The sequence below is a fragment of the Apium graveolens genome, chromosome 7 (genome assembly GCF_009905375.1).
Source record: "Apium graveolens cultivar Ventura chromosome 7, ASM990537v1, whole genome shotgun sequence".
NCBI lineage: Eukaryota > Viridiplantae > Streptophyta > Magnoliopsida > Apiales > Apiaceae > Apium > Apium graveolens.
Genome location: NC_133653.1, coordinates 263844944 through 263866386, shown reverse-complemented (window position 1 = coordinate 263866386; position 21443 = coordinate 263844944). Strand labels below are relative to the sequence as shown.

Below are 21443 nucleotides of genomic sequence, written 5' to 3'. Positions count from 1 at the left end.
TTGTCCTCGTTAATCTCCTTAGCAGCTGAAACAAAGCAAAAGACAAAATAAGTGATGTTAATAATGCGTGAAATAAAGAAAAATTGAGAAGGGAAGAGAAATACCCTGTTGAGAAACAGAGGATAGTCCCACATGAATCAGGGAAAACTCTTCTAAAAGAGTCCAGCTGGTGGTGGTGCCATCATCCTGAGTGAGCCCATTATAAATGATAGTTTCTTCAGGAGTTAAGTGAATGGATTTGAGGCTACCATCACTGACCTTCCCGAAGGAAGATCGAAAGAGCGTGCCCCAATCGCCATTCTCCCAACGTAACCCGACGAAACTATTCCTCCAATTTGGATTATTATCCGGAATAGAGGCACTGTTAAAGATATGTTTGCTTTTGGGCCTTTGTTTGACATAAACCCAGCCACAAATATTGGAAGAACTATTGTAACATTGAAAGACTTTCCTAAAAACGGCTACAGAAAGAGGAAAGCCCTCCCTAAGACAACAAACCATAAAACATAGAATATTCCTCCAGGCGTTTGGAGGAAGCTGACACGGGTTAATTTGTAAGTCAGCCAAAAGATGAGGGATAAAAGGATGAAAAGGGAACCTAAGCCCAGCATTAAGGGCGTCGGTGTAGATGAAGAGAGTATCAGGCCTCCAGTGGCAAGTACGGTCACCACCAGAGACTGGGACTAGTCTAAAGGGAGGAGGGACGTTATAACGAGCATTTAGTTTATTGAAATCTATGTTATGCCAAGTATTACAGTGATTAAAGGAGTCGAGATGTGCAGTGGAAGGATATTCATCCCCCCTAGTGTTAATCATATCAATTAAAGACATATATGAAGAGCGGATCTCGATATCCTTACCTCGTTTTGAAGCCGAGGCTATCTTGGCCGCCCTCTCAGAACTCTTGTCAGCCATTAGTAAAGCTGGGAAAAGCCTGGAAACTGTGGAAGGAAGGAGGCTGAAAGCTAGGGAAGGAAGGTTGAGAGAGTAGGAAGTTGGAAGGAATGAGGAGTGAAGAGTGTGAGTAGGAACACTCCCCCCACCCACCTTTATATAGCCAAAGAAGAGGTGGTTTGGACCTCAAAAAGCCCATTTGGGCCCAACAAAGAGAAGGTTCTGGAAAATCCTGGAAATTCCTGGAAGGACCAAATAAAGAATTTTTAATTTTTCAAAGATTCTAGAAGAATCCAGAAAAACCTTAGAAGAAAGAACCTGGAATTTGGACTTAGAGATAAGGCCCAATTTTATAAGAATCTTGGAAAATCCAAGTGTGTAGGGCTAAAAAGGCCCAGAGCTAAGGCCCAGGTATAAAAGCCCTGTTTGAGGCCCTAATATCTTTTTGAAAGGGACCCAATTAAAAGGCCCAGTATATTGGAATAGGGTTAAAATAAGCCCGTGAGCTAAAAGCCCAGTTAAAAAAACAATGGGCCCAGAGGATAGCCCCATAAAATCCAGGCCCAAATCAAGGGCCCAATAGAGTCCAGCCCAGACGTATGACCCTAAGAAAATATATGCATTAACATGTTCTTGACCCAATTCGATCAAGGCACGAACTGTATTTTTCCTTGAATGAGTTGTGACCGAAAGGGTCAGAATTCTGATCGAGAAAGCCATGCCTGAAACCTTGTCGACTAGAAACCAAGGGAAAATCCTGGTCGAACTAGCCCTGCCCGAAATAGCTTCGACCAAGGCAAGGAAGATGGTTTATTCGGTCAGAAAAACAAGAATCCTGACCGAAAGGGACGAAAATCCTAGTCGAAAAATTCCTAGTCGACAAAAAAAAAAAAAAAAAAAAAAAAAAAAAAGAGAGGAAGGGGTGAAAATCCTGGCCGAAATTCGACCAGGATTCCTGATCGAATGAGCCCTGCCCGAATTTGCATCGACCTGGGCAACAAATGAAGGTTAATTCGGTCAAAAAGCAGGACTCCTGACCGAAAGGAACAAAATTTCTGGTCGAAAATTTTCTGGTCGAAAATTGTAAAACAAAAAAAAAAAAAAAAAAAAAAAAAAAAATTAAGAGAAAAATCCTGGCCGAAATTCGACCAGGATTCCTGATCGAAAGCATCCTGCCCGAAAAGCTGTCGACCAGGGCAATATGGGAGTTAATTCGACCAGGATCCTGGTCGAATGGATTCCTGGTCGAAAACTGTATTAAAAAAAAAAAAAAAAAAAAGTAAGGAAAATTCCTTAAATAATTTCTGAAAAATATTAATATTTTCAGAAATAAGGAATAAATCCAGAAAAATTAGGATAAATCCCAGAAATTAAGGGAAAAATCCAGAAAAAATAAGGAAATTCCTTAAATAATTTCTGAAAAATATTAATATTTTCAGAAATAAGGAATAAATCCAGAAAAATTAGGATAAATCCCAGAAATTAAGGGAAAAATCCAGAAAAAATAAGGAAATTCCTTAAATAATTTCTGAAAAATATTAATATTTTCAGAAATAAGGAATAAATCCAGAAAAATTAGGATAAATCCCAGAAATTAAGGGAAAATCCAGAAAAATTAGGATAACTCCCAGAAATTAAGGGAAAAATCCAGAAAAATTGGGATAAAACCCAGAAATTAAGGGAAAAATCCAGAAAATTAGGAAAAATCCCAGAAAATTAGGGAAAATTCCAGAAAATTAGGGAAAAATTCCTGGAAATTAAGATAATTTCTGAATAAAAGGAAGATTCGTTGTAAATGTGTAGGTCGCTCCACACTTTACGCAAAAACGAAACCCTGTAAGGGAACGAATAGATTTAACTTCTGCGAAACCTAATCAATGTTTCCCAAAAGTTGGGGGGCAAATGATAGGGATAAATAAGTCCTGATTTTATAATTAATGGGCTGCTAGGCCCAATAATAATAAGATGTATAATATTCAGACCAGAAAGGTTAAGTCTGACGGACCAGATTAGGCCTGGTGGAATAAAAAAGGCCCAAAAAGCCCTGATTATTAATTAATTTCGTAATTAATTAATAAGGGAGAAATCAGATGTTGAAAAGAGTCCCGATGAGGATATAAATCCTTAGAGATTAGCCTCAAGGGGATCTGAAAGGATAAGGAATCAACTTCCTACTTCCTAGGACTCCTAAGTCTATCCTAATTCAGAGGCTTATCCACCAAGCCTCCTATACCAAGTCCAATTCAAGGACTCCCGCATCTATATAAGGGGCCTCACCCCACAAATCAGAACTACGTTTTTTGACTTGATCCTTGGCAATCAGCAAGGTACGTAGGCATCTTGTTAAGGCAGATTGAGTCACGAAACACGAGAGCAGTCAAATCGAGCCTCGAAGCTCACGTTCCTTAGTATCAAATACAGCAATTATATATAGTAGTTTTAATCCATAACAGAAGTCACCATAAATACCCTCTTCTTTCAACCCTACTTTCCATTCCTCTCCTCCCTCCCCCCTCGCTCTCGCGAATAAACATGATTGAACAAATATTTGCATTTCAAAATTGACTTTTTAATGATGTCAACCAATTAATTAAATAATTATCAAAAAGATAAATTTAATGATATCATAGTAATAATATAATCCAGACATTAGAAATTGGTTTGAACGTAATATTAATGTTCGAACGAAATAAAAATTCTACAACCAGACAACATTTTAGATTTATTCTTCTTATTAGCCCCATTATCAATTGTGCGAATGCATTTATTTGTGCCGGTTTTTATCTTTATAGTGTCATCTTTGTCATTCTTTGAATAATTGGACACACGTTTCAAGAAAAACACAAAATATGTGAAGTTTCATTAGTGCGGAAGGCATTTTTAGCGGTGAATAAATATCATAATAAATTATTAAAATTAAATTTTTTTACATACTGCTACAGAAATAACATCACGTGACATGATGTCAGATGTTTGTATGGGCGTCAGATTTCCCTCAATCACGTCTGAAGCGAAGTAAACCGTATTGCTAAGAACTAAGTTCTTTTTAGTAAAGGACATTTTGAGGGGAAAAAAATCCCTACGATGGCTTTCAATTTATTACATAGATCGAGACCTTAAATTGCAAAAATTATATAGATTATTATTTTATAAAATATACAAAGAGAAGATGTTAGAATTTTTGATTCATTGAGCATGATAACTCTTATTCAAGTATGAGTTGATTTTTCCACAATCGCATTTGTAAATATCATCGATGGCATTGACTTCATTAAACATGTTTTACATATGTAGAACCACCACATGTATCGTTCCTTGACATCACAAATGGATACATGACATTACAATTTTAAAAGTTTAACAATGCAGAAACTTGTACTGTAACAACTAATTAAATGAAAAGACAATAAAGTATAAGTCACATACCTCTTTAAACTTTGAGTTTCCGAGGTCCGTAACTTGATTTAGATTATAAAGGGGCGTCTTTTTGACTGCATAATTAGGGTCGAAGTTGTACTATACAGAATATTTATACATTCATTCTGTAATAGCGGTGACATATCACGATGTATGAACATGAAAACCTATTTGTGAGTGATCATGCATGAACTCACGCTCATACATACGTGTATATATGTGTGTGTGTGTGTATATAATTTAATTAATTATTTATTTATAATGGTTATTCATAAAGAACTTTTAATGTTGAGAGAATCGTAAGGCTCTTCTCATCACCATCAATTTGATTGATTATCCAGCGATCAAGATAATTCACTAAATTATTGATTTTACACTATGTTTATTTCTAAAGGGTACGAATGAAATACACACATATAGAGATGACTTTAATTTAACAATTTTACCATAACTGTCTGTAATCAATGCTACAGTTTCTAAATTTAAATCTATTAAACTATCTTTGATAATAAATTCAATAATATCACTGAATTTTGTCTGAAAATTAAAATTGAATATTTATACATTCTTAAAATCAGAATAAATAAATTGTTTAAAGTCTGAATTGAATGGGGTCTTTTAGCAACCCAGATAACTCTCAATTTTCACTTTCAATTTCAACTAACACAAAAATCCAATAACAGGAGACCCATTATAATTTCATATATGACAACTACCGCCAAATTATGCACAAGATCAAGTTGCAGATAAACTACTAGAAATGGACTCCTATAAACCTTATATTTATAAACCTCCATTAGTTGTCAACCAACCTTTCTTGTTTTTCAAACATAAAATGCCCAAAATAAACCCTCCAGTTGGAGTTTAAAATCACCTATAAATATGTCTTATTTCAACCCTAATTTTAACTCTCTCTCTCTCTAAAAAATAAACCGCTGCTGCCTCTGACATTTTTGAGCTCAAATCTGACCGATTCTTAATATGTCTGAGCTCGAAAGTCAAAATCTTTTTGGGAGGAGGATGAAGGGGTTAGTGTTGTATTTTAAGCATATAACGGGGTTTGGGTTTATAACACCTACCGATACTCTGTTTTCGGGACTTTTAGACGATGTGGGACAACTTATCCTGGCAAGAACCTCAAAAAAATACCTTGTTTTGGTCTGCACAATGTGCAGACGGTGACTACTCTTCCTACGACCGAAATTATGCTTGTTAAATAAGAAGTTATCGATTTTAAGAAGATAAGTACTCTTCATAAGAATCCAAGCAAACGATGACTACTCTTCCTACGAGCGAAATTATGCTTATTAAATAAGAAGTTGTTATCGATTTTAAGAAGATAAGCACTCTACATAAGAATCCAAGCAGATACTTGGTATGTATGACACAAGGTCAGTTTATTTAAACAACCACCCTTGTTTTAAAAATCTTAATTTCCGCATCTTTCCCAATATTATTGGAAAATCACCATACTTTTCAGGAAACCAAATAAAGGCACAAAAAATATATCCGTCAATATTTTTCGGAGTCCGAACAAAATTCAAAAAATCCCAAAAATATTTTTCATGACAAATAAATAGACCATAAACTATGGATTGGGCTCCTTTAGCAGCCCGGATCAGTCTCAAGTTTTCACAAATTTTTCCAAATCCAACATATCCGAACCCAATAGCAGAAGGCCCATCACAAATTTAAGCTACAACTAATTTTGAAAAGTCTCATGTTTATAAACCTCCATGAGTTGCCAACCAACCTGTCTTTTTTTCAAACATAAAACCCAAAAACCCCAAGTTGGAGTTGGAAGTCACTATAAATACCCTCTTCTTTCAACCCTACTAGCGTTTTTGAGCTGGAATCCGGCCGATTCTTGACCGTTTGCCCGATTTCCTCCACCAAATCGATTCTTCTACTGCAAGGTATGGTCTGAAGAGGTTTAAGTAGTGGATATAATCATTTAAATCTAATACTGGACTGCGAATATAATTATTTTTATTCATGCAAAGTCTGTCTGAATTGGTTTAAGTGGGCACTTAATACTTCTTTAGACATTGTTGCACTGCTCAGGAGGCGTCTATTCTGTATATGTTATGTTATGTGCAACAGGTAACAGTTAGGCTTTCTTTCACTTAAATCAGTTAGGCCTTCTTTCAACCGCGGCAAGAACAGACGCCTCCTGCGTATATATACAAAGCAAGACAACAGAAGAATCGGTCATGGAGGAAAATGGTAGAAAGATGAACGGGAAACTGACAACAGAAGAATCGGTCATGGAGGAAAATGGGAGGAAGATGAAGGGGAAACTGACAACAGAAGAATCGGCCATGGAGGAAAATGGGAGGAAGATGAAGGGGAAACTGACAACAGAAGAATCGGCCATGGAGCAAATTGGGAGAAAGATGAAGGGGAAATTGACAATAGAAGAATCGGCCATGGAGGAAAATGGGAGAAAGATGAAGGGGAAACTGACAACAGAAGAATCGGCCATGAAGGAAAGTGGGAGAAAGATGAAGGGGAAACTGACAAAAGAAGAATCGGCCATGGAGGAAAATGGGAGAAAGATGAAGGGGAAACTGACAACAGGAGAATCGGCCATGGAGGAAAATGAGAGAAAGATGAAGGGGAAACTGACAATAGAAGAATCGGCCATGGAGGAAAATGAGAGAAAGATGAAGGGGAAACTGACAATAGAAGAATCGGCCATGGAGGAAAATGGGAGGAAGCTGAAGGGGAAACTGATAACAGAAGAATCGCCCATGGAGGAAAATGGGAGGAGGATGAAGGGGACGCTGATTGTTTTTAGTCATATAGCGGGGCTTGGGTTTATAAAACCCGATGATGGTAGTGAATCACTGTTTGTTCATGACTTTTTTATTAGATTTGATGGGCTTCGAAGCTTGGTTGTTGGTAAGAGTGTTGAGTATGTTGCTAAGTATAGCAGTGATGGTACGCCCATAGCCGTTGATGTTTCTGTCCCTCGTGATCAGGGTAGCAGGCACGTTGATTCAGACAGTACACGTCAATTATTGCTTTCCAGGATGGAACTACTTCGAGAAGCTCGAGAAGCTGAGACTCTGTTTCCGGGACTTTCAGACGACGTGGGACAGCTTATCCTGGCAAGAACCTCAAAGGAAGACCTTGTTTCTCTCTGCACCGTGTGCAAGCGATGGCTACTCTTCCTACGACCGAGATTAGGCTTTATTGATATTCAGCTCCTACCATATTTAAGAAGAGAAGTACTCCACGTAAGAATCCAAGCAGATGCTTGGTGTGGATGGCACCAGATCAGTTTATCTGAACCACCAAAATTGTTGGAAAACCCTAATTGCGGCACCTCTCCCGGTCTCACTAACCCTCCTGACAATCTACAATTGGATGGCTCTGCTTTCGCTGCATTAAAGGGGAAAATATATATGATTGGAGGAACAAGCAACCTGGAAAAAACTGTGTGGGTACTTGATTGCAGTTCTAATACTATGGACTCTGGACCTCAAATGAGAGTTGGCTGAAAGTATGCTGCGGGTGAAGTCGTGAAGGGGATTATATATGTAATGGGAGGTTCAGATTACGGTTTCGAGCAATCGGACAATTGGATGGAGAAATTAGATCCAGATACTGGCATTTGGGAGGCAGTGAGTTGCCCATACGAGGTTAAAGAAAAGAGTATATTCACTACATGTGCTGTATATGATGAAATCTATGTAATGACATGTAATAGCTGGATGGTTTTCAATACGGCGACTGAGAAGTGGAGGATTATTGATATGGAAATGATTAAATTACGATGGGGAGGAAGACCAGCAGTCGTTGGTGAAGTAATATATTGCTATGATAATCTTGGTAAGATTTGGGGTTATAATGTTCTGAAGGACAAGTGGAAGGAGGTAAGAGGGAATTTGCCAGTGATTTCGAGGGGTGTGTCACTTTCCAATTGGCATGGAAGATTGTGCGTTGTGTGGGAAGTCAACTGCAGGGAGAAGATGGAGATAAAAATCTCATTTATTAAGGTAGGAGAGGAAAGCGATGAATGGCTGTGTGGTTCAGTTTCGAGTTCTACAGTAATCCTTCGGCTTCCTCCTGGTTCATTACTGAAACATTCCCTCTCGGTGTATATGTGACTTTTGGTATCTTTATTAACTCAACTATGGCTATGTTACACACCTTACAACACACATGACACATCTGTTGTTTCTTAAATATTGTCCTGGCAATTTAGTTAAAAGATCATGCTTATATTCACCGTCTCTCATCTGTGTGTTTTACATGTAGTATGTATGCCTGTGTGTGATTACTGTGTATGATTACTGTTATAGCTATTGCATTGTCAAAGCCGGGGTGGTAATGCGCGCCAAAAACTAATAGACAATTAAGAATTGAATTCACCATAGAGCATGTAGTCAAAGAATTCTCTCTATTTAGAGAAATTTCTTGGATATTTGTTAAAAGCAATACTAATTGTAGCCTTTCATCAACATATTACCGGGGCATGAATATGCATGACCCTGATTAGAAGACATGCATAAACTCCTGCTATGCTTCCTCTGTTCCAGCTGATAATCGAGTTATAGAGCTATAGGCCTCTAGCATTAAAATTTATGTTATGTTTTTGTTGAATTTTGATCTTCTAGGCTTGTCCATGGAGGGTAATTAACATAGCAGTTCGTATATATTAGCTAAAAAAAGAATTAAGTTAGTAAACAACTGGGCTTATATTATAAATAAGCTCTCCTTTCTATACAGTACATAAATTATTTACCAATAAATATAAAAGTTTCCTTTTTTGATTTAATTTCCCATCAAATGCTGCTTGTTGTTGTGGTTGCAGTAAATGTTTCACGACATTATTTGATTATGCTGCAATCTCTGATTAGAGGTAGATATTTTAAAGTTTAAAGTGTTAAAATGATGATACAATTTCCCCTATAAGTTGCATTTAAACATTGAAATTTGATTCGTCATTTATATGTATTTGTATTAATAGTTCACCGAGGAGTAAGAATAAATCATTACGGACAAATTCTAGTTACCTGGTTTACAAATTTGGTCAAAATAATATTATAACCATCATATATTTATGTATTTATAGATATAGATATAATATAGATGAGGGATCAAATTCCTAAAGTGAATTTCTCTGAGAATTCTAGGATAAGCATACTTGTTTTCTTCTCTTTTATCTGTCAAGTACTCACCGGCTATCTCTTTCCCTTGCTGCATTATTTGTAATTATGACTTCTCTGTACAAAGCAATCATAGCTTCATGAGTTAGATAACCCATGACGGCAGCATGAAATCCTTGGAAATAAATCTTTTTAGAATTTAATAAAACAGGTTATAGAAATATGGGGAGTGTAGTTTATGACTGAGGCTGCCTAGTAAACTGAGAAGGAAGATGGATGCTTCTTTTCATAAACTCCGTTCATCTCATATTATGTGTCCTTTTTTGACTATTATGTTATCAAATTGATCAAATTTTTACGGATAAAACAAATTTATGTATTATTTTGTAAGTTGAAAATTATATTTTAAAGAGGATTGAATATTTTCTAATGATACAAGTTTTAAAATTTATTTAATTTTAAATTAATTTAAATTAATTATAGGGTACGATCAAAATTTAAACAATTTGATCATACACTAGTCAAAACATGACACATAATATGAGATGGATGGAGTATTCTCTAGCTAGATTTTCTCTTCTTTCTCCTTCATCTTTTAATCTCTAAACATGTTGCGAATCCTCAAGAGATTAATATTATGTTCTAGTAAAAATTTCCAATAAGTAGGCTCCTGCAGGTGTCAAGCTCTTTGGATTAATTTGGCAAGTTCATATCATCCTTGTTACTTGCTTCTTTTTTTATAGCGATTATGTTGCATCATTAGTTTATGGATCTTCTACGACCTCTCAAATTAATTTAATGTATAAACATATCATTTCATCTCTAATTAACTGAAAAAAGAAGGACCAAAGTATCAAACTGACCTTAATTTCACTAGGAAGTCAAGCTAGTTAATACTAGTTAATGTAGAAAATCAAGATAGTTAATAATCTTCGAATTAGTCAACATTTCCTATTTACAGAGTATCTCCAATGGTTGGCACCCTTCAAGGGTTGCTAACTTTGCCACATAATAAAAAATATTATATTTTATATTCTCTTTCTTTCATATCATTTTTAGCACCCTTCTTTCGAAAAACACTCCAATGGGTGACATTATAAGATGCCAACTTTACTAATTCAATAAAAAAATGCATAATAGAAATATATTAAAGAAATAATATTTTATGCAACATTGGGATCACAAATGAAGTTGACACTCTACTTTAAAGCATCTCCCAAGGGGTTTTCAAATCTTATGTGGCATGAAAACCTTGGTTGCCAACCTATTGGAGATATATGGTTGGCAGGAGGTTGCACACCAAGGTTGTCAAAACTTGGGAATTTCCCAAAATAGTTAAAATACATATAAAAGGACAAAAAGCAGATATCAATTATACTTCTTTTAGTTTATGTGGTATTTACAATTTAATTTAGGGACCACATAGGCAAATTTTGGAGGTTGCTAGATATTGGAGTAGAATGTTGCCAAGTTAATATAAATTGAGTAAAAATATAATACTAAAATACATAATGATTTGGCAACCCCTTATTGGAGATCCTGCGAACTTTTGGCATCCCGTGCCAACTCATTTATCACCCAATTGCATTCCACAACTTCAATGGAGTGCTAACAAGAGTGTCAAGCTACGTCATGTCACTTAGCGTTGACACCCCTCTTGGCACTCTACATTGGAGTTGCTCTTGTACTATCCTATTTTACTAGCAAAATTAGGGGCTTAATTGGTGTATATATATCCTGTACTCACTAAATACAGATCAGAAAATTGTTTCTCAATTTCTTCAATTATTACCCCAAATGAACTACTGTGGTGCTGCTAAACAAGTATACACTGTTTTCCTCATTTATGAATATTATATACGAGTAAGCAAGTATATTTGCCAACTTTTGGGATGCTTATATTTTGGAACTTCATTTAGGGTCTGGTGCTACAATTCTATCTTAAATAGCGTGGTAGGTGTTTATTATCATAATGGTTTTTATATTGTTCGGAGTTGCGATTATCATGTAGGCTGTCATTGTTATGTTGGAGTAACTTATTCGAGCAAATTTAATTTGATTTTAGAGTTCCATAATCCAAATCTTTAGTTGGTAGAGTTACTTAAACAAAACTTATAAACTCAGAGCTTATATTTTGCAGGGAAAAGAACGTAAAGAATTGTAATCACTGCATAACTACATATTCAAGTTGCTTTGCTAGACCCAAACATTAACTGTTTTGTTGCAGGGACTTCAGTTGAACAATTTTGAAGTGTTGGTGTCACAGGCTTAGAATTTGAAGTCGAAACAGTCACCAGCTGTGTTTTTGCAGAGATTTAAGTTTATGGGTTTATAATTGTATCATCTTATTATTATGGGCATGGCATTTTGACGGTGTTTGAGAAAGTAGAAAATATTATTTGATTGTGCCACCTTGTTTTTGTATTTAAGATATTTTGACAATATGAATTTGTACGGATGAGTCTGATTTGGATTAGCTTTCAGGTAAGATTATAGTGTGCGCCTTGTGTTTATATCAGTTCATTTCTTCTTTCCCTGAAATAGAATGTTTACAAGTTATTTCAAAAAATTGAATCACCAGAGGTAGGGTGCATGTCGCAGCGGCACGGCCATGCCGGGATGACTTCAATTATCGAGACATGTTTTTTCATGATTAGGCATGGCTTTTTACTATTTTTTTATTTTTTTTTTGTATTTTTTTAATAATTATTTTAATATCAAAAATATTCAGAAATAACAAATATAATTTTAAAATATTTACATATATTTGAATATCTAAAAAGTTACTAATATAAATGAATATTATGATGGTATTCAGTTGTTACTATCAACTAATTTTAATTTTATATTCAAGTCCGTTGTATATTAGTATAATAATTATATTTTAAATATTATTACATTTAATTGATACTAATGACATTGTCATTTGGGCAATACTTTAGTTTTTGACAAAAAATATGTTTATAGACATGTCTTCGAAAGTCTCCTGACAGGTAACAATCAGAGGAGGTTTTGCTGAATGATATTAGTGAGGCTGTTCGCCTCCCACGTATGCGGATAGGATACATTAAAGTTTGCGCTTTGCTGCTAGCCGAGGTCTTCGGCGGTGTAGTATTATTTTTGAATGGTTTTTTTTTTTTGCAGATTTTAACTTATGTTTGGTTACACTTCGATGTTTCAAACTATCATGCTTAGGTGCATCTATACTAACCTATAATAATAAGGTATAATTTGGTATGCCATTTTTTTGATTGGTTTGATTACTCCGGTCATAATCATCGGATCTTCTTAATCAAATGATCAGGACCGTTAAATTTAAATTTCACAAAAATTTACATTACCCAAATTGTTTTCGAATCTGGTCAATAACAAATATTTATATTATTATTTATACTTAATTCAAATTTTCATCTTATCAATCATATATTATTTAATCTTAACTAAAATTAAATTTTAGTAAAATTTTAAATAATATAAAATATAAAATTTATAAAATATTAATGAGAAACCGTACATCATATATCGTATATATGTAATAATGGATCAAAATTGCATAGTGAAGAGAAGTAAAAACAGATTATACGTTATTACAGCAGTTGGCAGGCCTGATTGGAACTTTCTACTATTCTGTTTGGACAGGTAAATATAATTATAATAAACAGGGAGTAGTTCGAACATGGATAGCAGAAATTAACTTGTAATTATGAAGCTGATCAAATAAATTTCTTACCAGAAGCTTAAAGGAATCACCAATTCAAAGCTCATGGCACATACTTAACAGAGATTAGAGATTTAAAATTCAATTCAACAAACATAAGCTCAACTCAAGATCAACAAGCATTTAGATTTACTCACATAGGATTAAAAAAATAATATATATTTATAATTTTATATATATTATTTTTATTTTTCTTTATTAATAAACTTTTTAAGTACATTGTTTTCACTTATTTTTTGATTCTATCACCTTTTGTTTTCAGTTTTTATGATTCATGATTATTCTTATCCTTTTTTATTCCTATATGACTTATAATTCTATATGTATTATTTTTAGCCGTTTTTCTTTATTAATAAACGAAACCTATTTTCAAGTGATACTTTGGTTTCACTTATATTTTATTTTTTTAGTTTCACGACCTTTTGATTTCACCTTTTATAATTCATGTTATAACTTTAAGTGTATCATTTTCATCTTTTTTTATTCTTATATGACTTGTGAATCTATATGTATTATTTTTACTCATTTTTAAAAAATTATAAGCCATAATTTTTAATAATTTTAATAGCTTTGAATCCTATTTTTAATTATATTTTAAAATAAATAAGTTGATAAATTGGCTCAACTAAATAGGTTCCGAGAAATATAAATCACGACGAAGTAAATATGACATGTGTTTAAATTGGAATTTTTTAATTTAGAATTTTTTAATTTGTTGGTGGAATTCCATTTCAATAAAATGGTATGAATATTATAAAGACTACATTTTGGTTTTACCACTAGAAAATAATAAAATTGTTCAAAACATAATATGATTAAAATTCTATTTTCGTAAAAATGGTAACTATTTTTGATAGGGTACATGGTTTTATATTAGTACGTTACGCCGTATTTTAGTTTCACCCCTATATTTTTCTTTCATGTAGAGCTATATGTTATTTTTTAACAAAATATAGATTGGAATCATATTATAATTAGGATATTTTTATTTTTTGTAGAATTCTTTTTTATTTTTTATTAAAATAATAAAATGAAATCCTTTAAACTGGGTTATTATTAGTTAATAAGGAAGCCATCTTTTAAGGGATAATTTGGTTTCACCCCTTTTTGGTTTCACAAACTTTTTGTTTCACTTCTTTTTAAATCTTACTATATCTCTAAATATACCATTTTTATTCTTTATTATTTATATATGACTTATAATTCTATATGTAATATTTTACCCATTTTTTTATTCTTATTTACCACATATTTATATTATTTTTATATAAACGGAATCGTATATAAATTGTAATTTATAGATTCATACATGTAGAATTCTATTTTAACACCAAATACAAATTTATACATACATGATGAATATTTTATTAGAAAAAAATATGCAATCACAAACTATATAAAAATACAAATTCAACTAACAATAAGAAATTTAATATGCAATTACTTAGTAATGTTGATTTATTTTTTTGTTAAATTATCTATCAATCGTGTTGGACTAAAGTTTTGATGTAAGATATTAGTTATGTCTTTTTGAACAATATATATATATATAAAAACGTTGAGTTTGTTGTTGTAATAAGATTTGAATTAATGAAAATTACATATAATTTAAAAAGAAAAATTATAATAATCATTTAGTTTTATTTATTATATATTTAAAAAAAAATTAATTTATAATTATTATTTAATATTAATATTTTGATCTGGACCGTGCTTGACACGGGTTATCTAATAGTACAATTAAAAAGAAAAGACTATATATTTTTAAGGTAGAACCTGAAGATGGCGTGACGATAGAATATAGAGAATTAACAAAAATACTAATTTTTCTAAGTTTTTTTTTGCGATTTTACTATATTCTGTTTTTTTTTGTTTTTTTTTGCAAAAATACGGAATTAATCAGAATCAACCAGAATCAACCAGATACGCAATAGTTGAATAAAGTTTTTTTGGTTGATTTGAGGTTGTATGAAGTTGCAGAAACTCGTCAAAGTTTACATCCAGTTGATTCCGGTTGCAAAAAAACCGTATTTTTGCAAAAAAAAAACTTTAAAAATAGTATTTTTGCAAAAATGTTTCTAGTCTTGGGTATTTTTCAAAAAAGCCCTAGAATATATATATATATGGGAAAGCAAAATGTTTTGGGATTTATAATGATTCCTTCACTGGCCATCGATCAAATGTTATAAAATCTTTCACATAATTAGTTTAGAAAAGATATAATAATAAACATTTTCGATAGCTCGATTTGCTCGTGTAAAATGACTTTATATATAAGGTAACGATAAGAATTGACTACAGAATACAAATGCAGCAAATTACATGATTTAACAAGCACCAAGATCAAGCAGCTAGGTAACCTGAATGCTTCTATTTTTGCTACATAGACAGGTAAAATAAGAACTGTGTTTCTATCAATACATGATCTACATGTAAACTACCAAAGGATGGAAGATCGAACAATTACTAACAACCTCCTTTTTGGTAATGTCAAACCATTCTACTTAGTGGAATCGCTTCACCCGTTCGAGATATCCTTTCAGCAGGAGAGAGTCTTTGTGGCATAGTCATGCCTCCAGATACAATGATCTCTGTATTATTCCAACCAAAAAAGTCAGGCACATTCAAAACTACTGGATAACAATTAACACGCAAAACCCAAATTTTATTGATACTTTTTGTTTAATGATTGACTGCAGGAAAAATGGTCACATAACTGTTGTGTGACAATGTATAAAGCACACGAGCAAAAAAAAATTCTACCAAAGGCATTAGTTTTGAAAACAGCGAGGCTTAAAGGCACAGTTTATATCTTACCAATGCCTTCACGAATTGACAGATTTGGCCGAATGATATCTTTAGAGCTAATTAAGAAAATATCACCAAGATATATATGGTTTGTTGGGACAAAGACACTGCATAACTCCTCATCTCCATCATCTTTCTGCATGCACATGAACAAAAGCAACAACAATAAATTGGCGAAGAGAAATATGGAAGTTTATCAAGGCTTACAATAGTATCAGAACCAAATCAGAAGAATGTTAATTAAGTGTTAGTAAACTTCAAAAATTGATTTAGGGATGTATAAGAAAAAAATAAGCACTATTACAACCTCTCGAAGACTTATATACAGAATCTTCTTTTGAGGCACATGATTATCTTACAACCCTATATATGCCCAATAATGTTGATAATAACTCAACAACCCCATTATCAAATATTCACCTGGGAACTGAAGGATTGGGCATATGAGAAAAAATAAGATATCCCAGCATTTCTAAACATCGTAGGAAACAGTACCTGGAGGATAACAGAAGATGTGATAAAACCAAACGCATATTCGCCCATGCGTGGATGACTAATAATTGCAACCTCTTTGAAAGCAGATGCATTTTGCTCTGTAATATATAAAGCTGCATGTCAGTTTCAGAACTAAAAGGTTGCTTATTGAGATAAACTACAGTAGTTATACTTTTAATTATTTCAATAGAATGTGTGATAGAACCACAACATTTAATTACTATGAGCAAAGAAGTATCACGGGGACTAGAAGATTTAATGAGATATCACCTCCGCAAAGTGTTACTAGGCTTGATAATCAAGTGCAATTTTGAATTTTAAATACCAATTTGTTCAAAAAACTTATATCTTGCCGTCGGAAATCCGCTTTGGAATTTCCACATATTATAATCCATACACCACAGTGAAATGAATAAGTCTCAAGTATTACCGGGTAATTTCTTCTATATATCTGTTTACTGTCCATTCACTTTTTCAGCCAAATTGAAGGAATCAGGTCAATAAAACAAGCAATGGCCCTGGCTAGTAAGATTATACATTAAAATTTATCATTATTTTACAGTAATTTTGGTACAATGAGGACCATAACACATTGATGCAGAAACAATTTAATAAGAAAAGTATAAGACATCAATGCAGCAAATCATGTTCACGAAGCAACCTAAACAAATATATTACAGACTTGCATCGAGGCCAATGCATGAGTTCTTGACCAAGTGAAAAGCTAATATAACTAAATGCGAGATAGAGTGCATTCGCAGCACCGAAATTGTGAGTAAATTACCATTATAAAGGAGAATAGTACTTCTTACCTGGAGAAATGGAAGAACTAATTTGTTTGGACGCCGAGTATATATGCTTTATAAATGGCATTTTCTTTATAATCCACTCCCCAATCCAGAAAACAGTAGCACCCAGCCAAGATGATGCAAAAACACCAATAAAGAATACAAAAAGTAAAGATGATATAAACCCAAGCCCTGCATTACAATAAAATCATTAAGTTGAAGCCGGGGGTAGCCAGGTATAACAGTTTTGGGTGAAATTAAGATTAATTAGTCTGGACTTTGGTTTTAGAAGGTTTGATACAAAAATTCGTTATAGATATTTCTTCTGAAAAAATTGAACATATATTATTTTCTTTTCAAATGAATCAGTGAGGTGAACTGAACCCGGTGCTAATACATTGACTACACCCCTGGTTGAAGATAAAAGTTGATTTATGCATTCAAAATTGTTGATCAGTGTGATAACATAATTTATCATCATATAAAACTCTTGCTATTCACTATTACACAGCCATTAAACGCAAGCAATGAAATTAAATAATATAAGTTTAACAGAAAGTTGATGAGTGCACAAATCAAACTTAAAATTTACCAGAATAAGCTACTATGAGAACATTTTCAGAGGTCAGTCAATGATCTCTGATCATAAACATATTACATTACATATCATAAAGAAAAATCGGGAAAACGGATAATTTATTGTAGAAAGACCTGTTTTACCAGCAAGTCATAGAAATTTGTACGCGTGTCCCTAGAAATCAAGCAAAAACAGAAACCAATTGATAACTAAGGAGAACTGTATGGAACCTACCAAAGATGTCTATGCCAAGCTGATCGTATAATGGGCTGAAGAAACCATCAACAAACTCGATGAACCACCATGTTATGAAAAAGGTAACTGCAACAGGGAAGAGAACAACGCTGCAAGTTCATATTTTACCCGTCAATAAACAGTGTTCAATTTATGTTGCGAACTACATAGCAGAAGAAAAACTAATTACCAGCCAGTCATGAACTTCTTTGAGGCCCAACTTTGAATCAGGAAACAGCACGCCTGAACATGTGGATAAATTTACAAATGACATATAGTCAATGTCACAAACACAATGGAAGTGTTTTACCAAAAAAAATCTTACCCGTCTTTAAAGATGTATTTTGTGTGAAACATGAGTAGATATTAAATAAGCATCAAACATGTGATTGTGACTGAAAATTGGAGAGTCTTTGCATACAAGTGACAACACATAATGCGACATTTTCTCTACATGTATAGAGATGTGTATGTGGGCGCACGCGCATGCACACGCTTCATGTTTGGATGTTTCAAATATGTAAATACATGCAAAATATAGTGGATAGTGAAGTCATTGTACTGTCATTATGCTTACTAAACCAATCTAAGTAATCGTAGTACAATAAATTTGTAAGCAGTTGCTCCAATCTTGTTTCAACCATACTACCAAGCATTAGTTTAAAAGCAAAGCAACGATTTCCTAGTGAGTACTGGTACATCTGCAAGCAAAATATGTGTTCAGATGTTCCATACAATAAACTGCACATTATATTCACTTCATTTGTGAGAATATGATAATCTGGTTACACGAAGTAAATGATAATGACCATGAGACTGAACGATTATGTATATATGATCTTGTTATATATGTATACACAACAATCCGGCACATTACACATTCACTTGATTTTTGATAATCTTTTTACGACGAAAGGTAAATGGAATTAATAGATAATTAAGTTAATAACCACAAAAAATGTTACCAGCAACAATAGTAGAAACTAGTGAGATGGCTGCACTAGATGTGCCATTCAACTCTAACATCAATGTTTTGCAGATATGATATCCACCTCATCATGCACCACTTAATCTTACATTCCATAGGTAACTTTAATATTCAGGTAGTCCTCATTTCCATTACTTAAAGCCCATTTTTCAAATCGTTAATAGACTTTTTACAGTATTATCATGACTAAATTTTACCCTCTATTTCTTTAGGAGATCAGACACACTTTCAACTAACACATTGAACGGTTATAATAGCAACAAATTTTAATCAAATTGTCATTGAAATTGTAAGTGATCATTTACTATATGATATTATGCCATCCAATTAAACCACAATAACTCGGAATTGAAAATTGAAACGACTTTACGGTAATACAAACACACGTATTAAACGTAATACAATTTCAATAGTACAATTTCTACTTTAATTATTTAAATAATACAAACAACTTGACAATAACAATCAATTTATCATACAACAAAAATTACAAAAAAATTATCATCAAAGGGACTTAAGGTAACATTTAACATGACTGCTATTTTGTTCATCAATATACCTCGAGACCAAAAATCAAAATGCTTAAAAAATTCTCGTAATCCTCAACTCCAGTTTTACGAATTTCTACTTTACAAACACACACACACACACACACATAAATATGAGTAATATTCGATACATTCAACACGAACACCTCCTGATCAAACCTAAAACAGCTCAAAACACTGTACTACTGCATTCCATAAAATCGGACACAAATATCATCACATTCGACACATTAAACCTAAACTACTCGAAAACAAACACCGAAACCGCTTCAAACCTCAATCAACCGCCACGAAAACAAATCAACACCAAAACTGTATGCAACTAACAATTCAACCACACTAATACATCATTCAATCAAATTAAAGTTCAATCAATCTAAAAACAAATCAATAATTAAATGTAAAATGTACGCAATAATAAGACCTCGCGAGTAGATGAGTTTTGCGAATCGCGAGGAGAGAGTGGGGCCATCTCATCATCCACGTCATCGTCCACGTCATCATCTCGACTGAGAGGAACTGAAGCTGCTGCGACTTCTTTATCATCCGCCATTTTTGTATCTCAGGTTAGCAACATGAATGAAATTTGAAATGATACGTACAGAAAGTGTGTGTAAATGTGTAGCTTGAAAATGAAGAAAAGGTTTATGATATAATTAGTGATTAATAATAAAATTTTGGAGTCAGTGCAGTGGAATTTGGGTTTTGGTGTGTGTTTGCTTTGGTTTTAAGGTTTTGGGATGATGGTAATTTTGCTCTTTCCTCTCCTTAATATTGACGGAGAAAAATATCTCTTTTTATAATTATTTTATCGGAATAACCGTTTCAAAATAAATGTCCGACCGTTCGTACATTATTTATACTAACTTATATATCGTGCGATACACGAATCTCGTTAATTTACATATTTTTTTATCGTATTTAACTCGCAACTGCTACCCCTAAGATGCGTACATTATAAACCCCACGGGCTCATGTAATAACCTGAAAACGGAGGAGGCATAATCATAAATAAAAATAATATATACGATTTTAACAAAAAATTAATATAAACAACTAAATATTAAATTAATAATTATGTAATTTTAATTTTAATTAAAATGTATACAATTTCAAGGTAACATCAAAAAATATAAAATAATATATGATTAAGGTAACATCAAATAGTATAAAAGAATATACGACTTACCCTTGTATTGTTAATTTTATTTATTATTTTAGAAATAATAATAACAAAAATATTTGTTGGTTATTTTTTTATGAAAATAATATAAATGGAAAAAGTAGTAAAGACGTATTAAAGTGATAAATACCTTGGCAGCAAGAAGAAAGATATCATTTGTTTCTGCAAAAGATTAACAGAAATGATTTTAACTGAATGTCGAGAATAACTGGACGTAGTGCTTTATTTTAATATTTGGATAATGTTTGATGTTGATGAGATCGAACTTATTGTGTTGGTATAAATGATAATATTAATATTTGTTGTGGGAAAGATTCGAACCCAGGAGATTGGGTATTACATTATTTTAATATATTTTAATCTAACTGTTCTCGTTATTTTGTTATGAAGATCCAACCATTATAAGAGTGGATAATCAAAATGGAGGTTTAACGAAAATATACTTTATTCTGGTTATTATAGTAAAATTGTTGTTCAAGACATGCATGTACTTTAACAAGACTAAGTCAAATTGACAAATCTAAGTAAGTTGTATTGTAATCTTAGTTTGCATTTTGTGCTTGTAACATTTAAAGTCTGTAAAAATGTCAAAGAGCAGACTGGAGTCTTTTTCTGTAAACAGTGTCAAGCCTAAGAATTCTATCTGGAAGAAGATCAAGAAGATCACGACTCAGAA

General features: G+C 32.9%; 1 protein-coding gene and 1 pseudogene across 1 annotated transcript; one reads left to right on the top strand and one right to left on the bottom strand.

Annotated features, from left to right (window-relative positions):
- The first annotated feature begins 6062 nt into the window (after nucleotides 1-6062).
- LOC141675194 (F-box/kelch-repeat protein SKIP6-like) lies at nucleotides 6063-11924 on the top strand (annotated as a pseudogene).
- A 3469-nt stretch (nucleotides 11925-15393) lies between these two features.
- Nucleotides 15394-20335, bottom strand: LOC141675091 (protein LIKE COV 2-like). The gene is made up of 7 exons (XM_074481813.1): nucleotides 20009-20335; nucleotides 18239-18291; nucleotides 18049-18158; nucleotides 17262-17429; nucleotides 16450-16547; nucleotides 15964-16090; nucleotides 15394-15737 (listed from the first exon to the last, which is right to left on the bottom strand). The coding sequence occupies exons 1-7, from the start codon at nucleotides 20135-20137 to the stop codon at nucleotides 15637-15639; spliced, it is 786 nt and encodes a 261-aa protein (XP_074337914.1). The 5' UTR covers nucleotides 20138-20335; the 3' UTR covers nucleotides 15394-15636.
- Between the last annotated feature and the right edge of the window lie 1108 nt (nucleotides 20336-21443).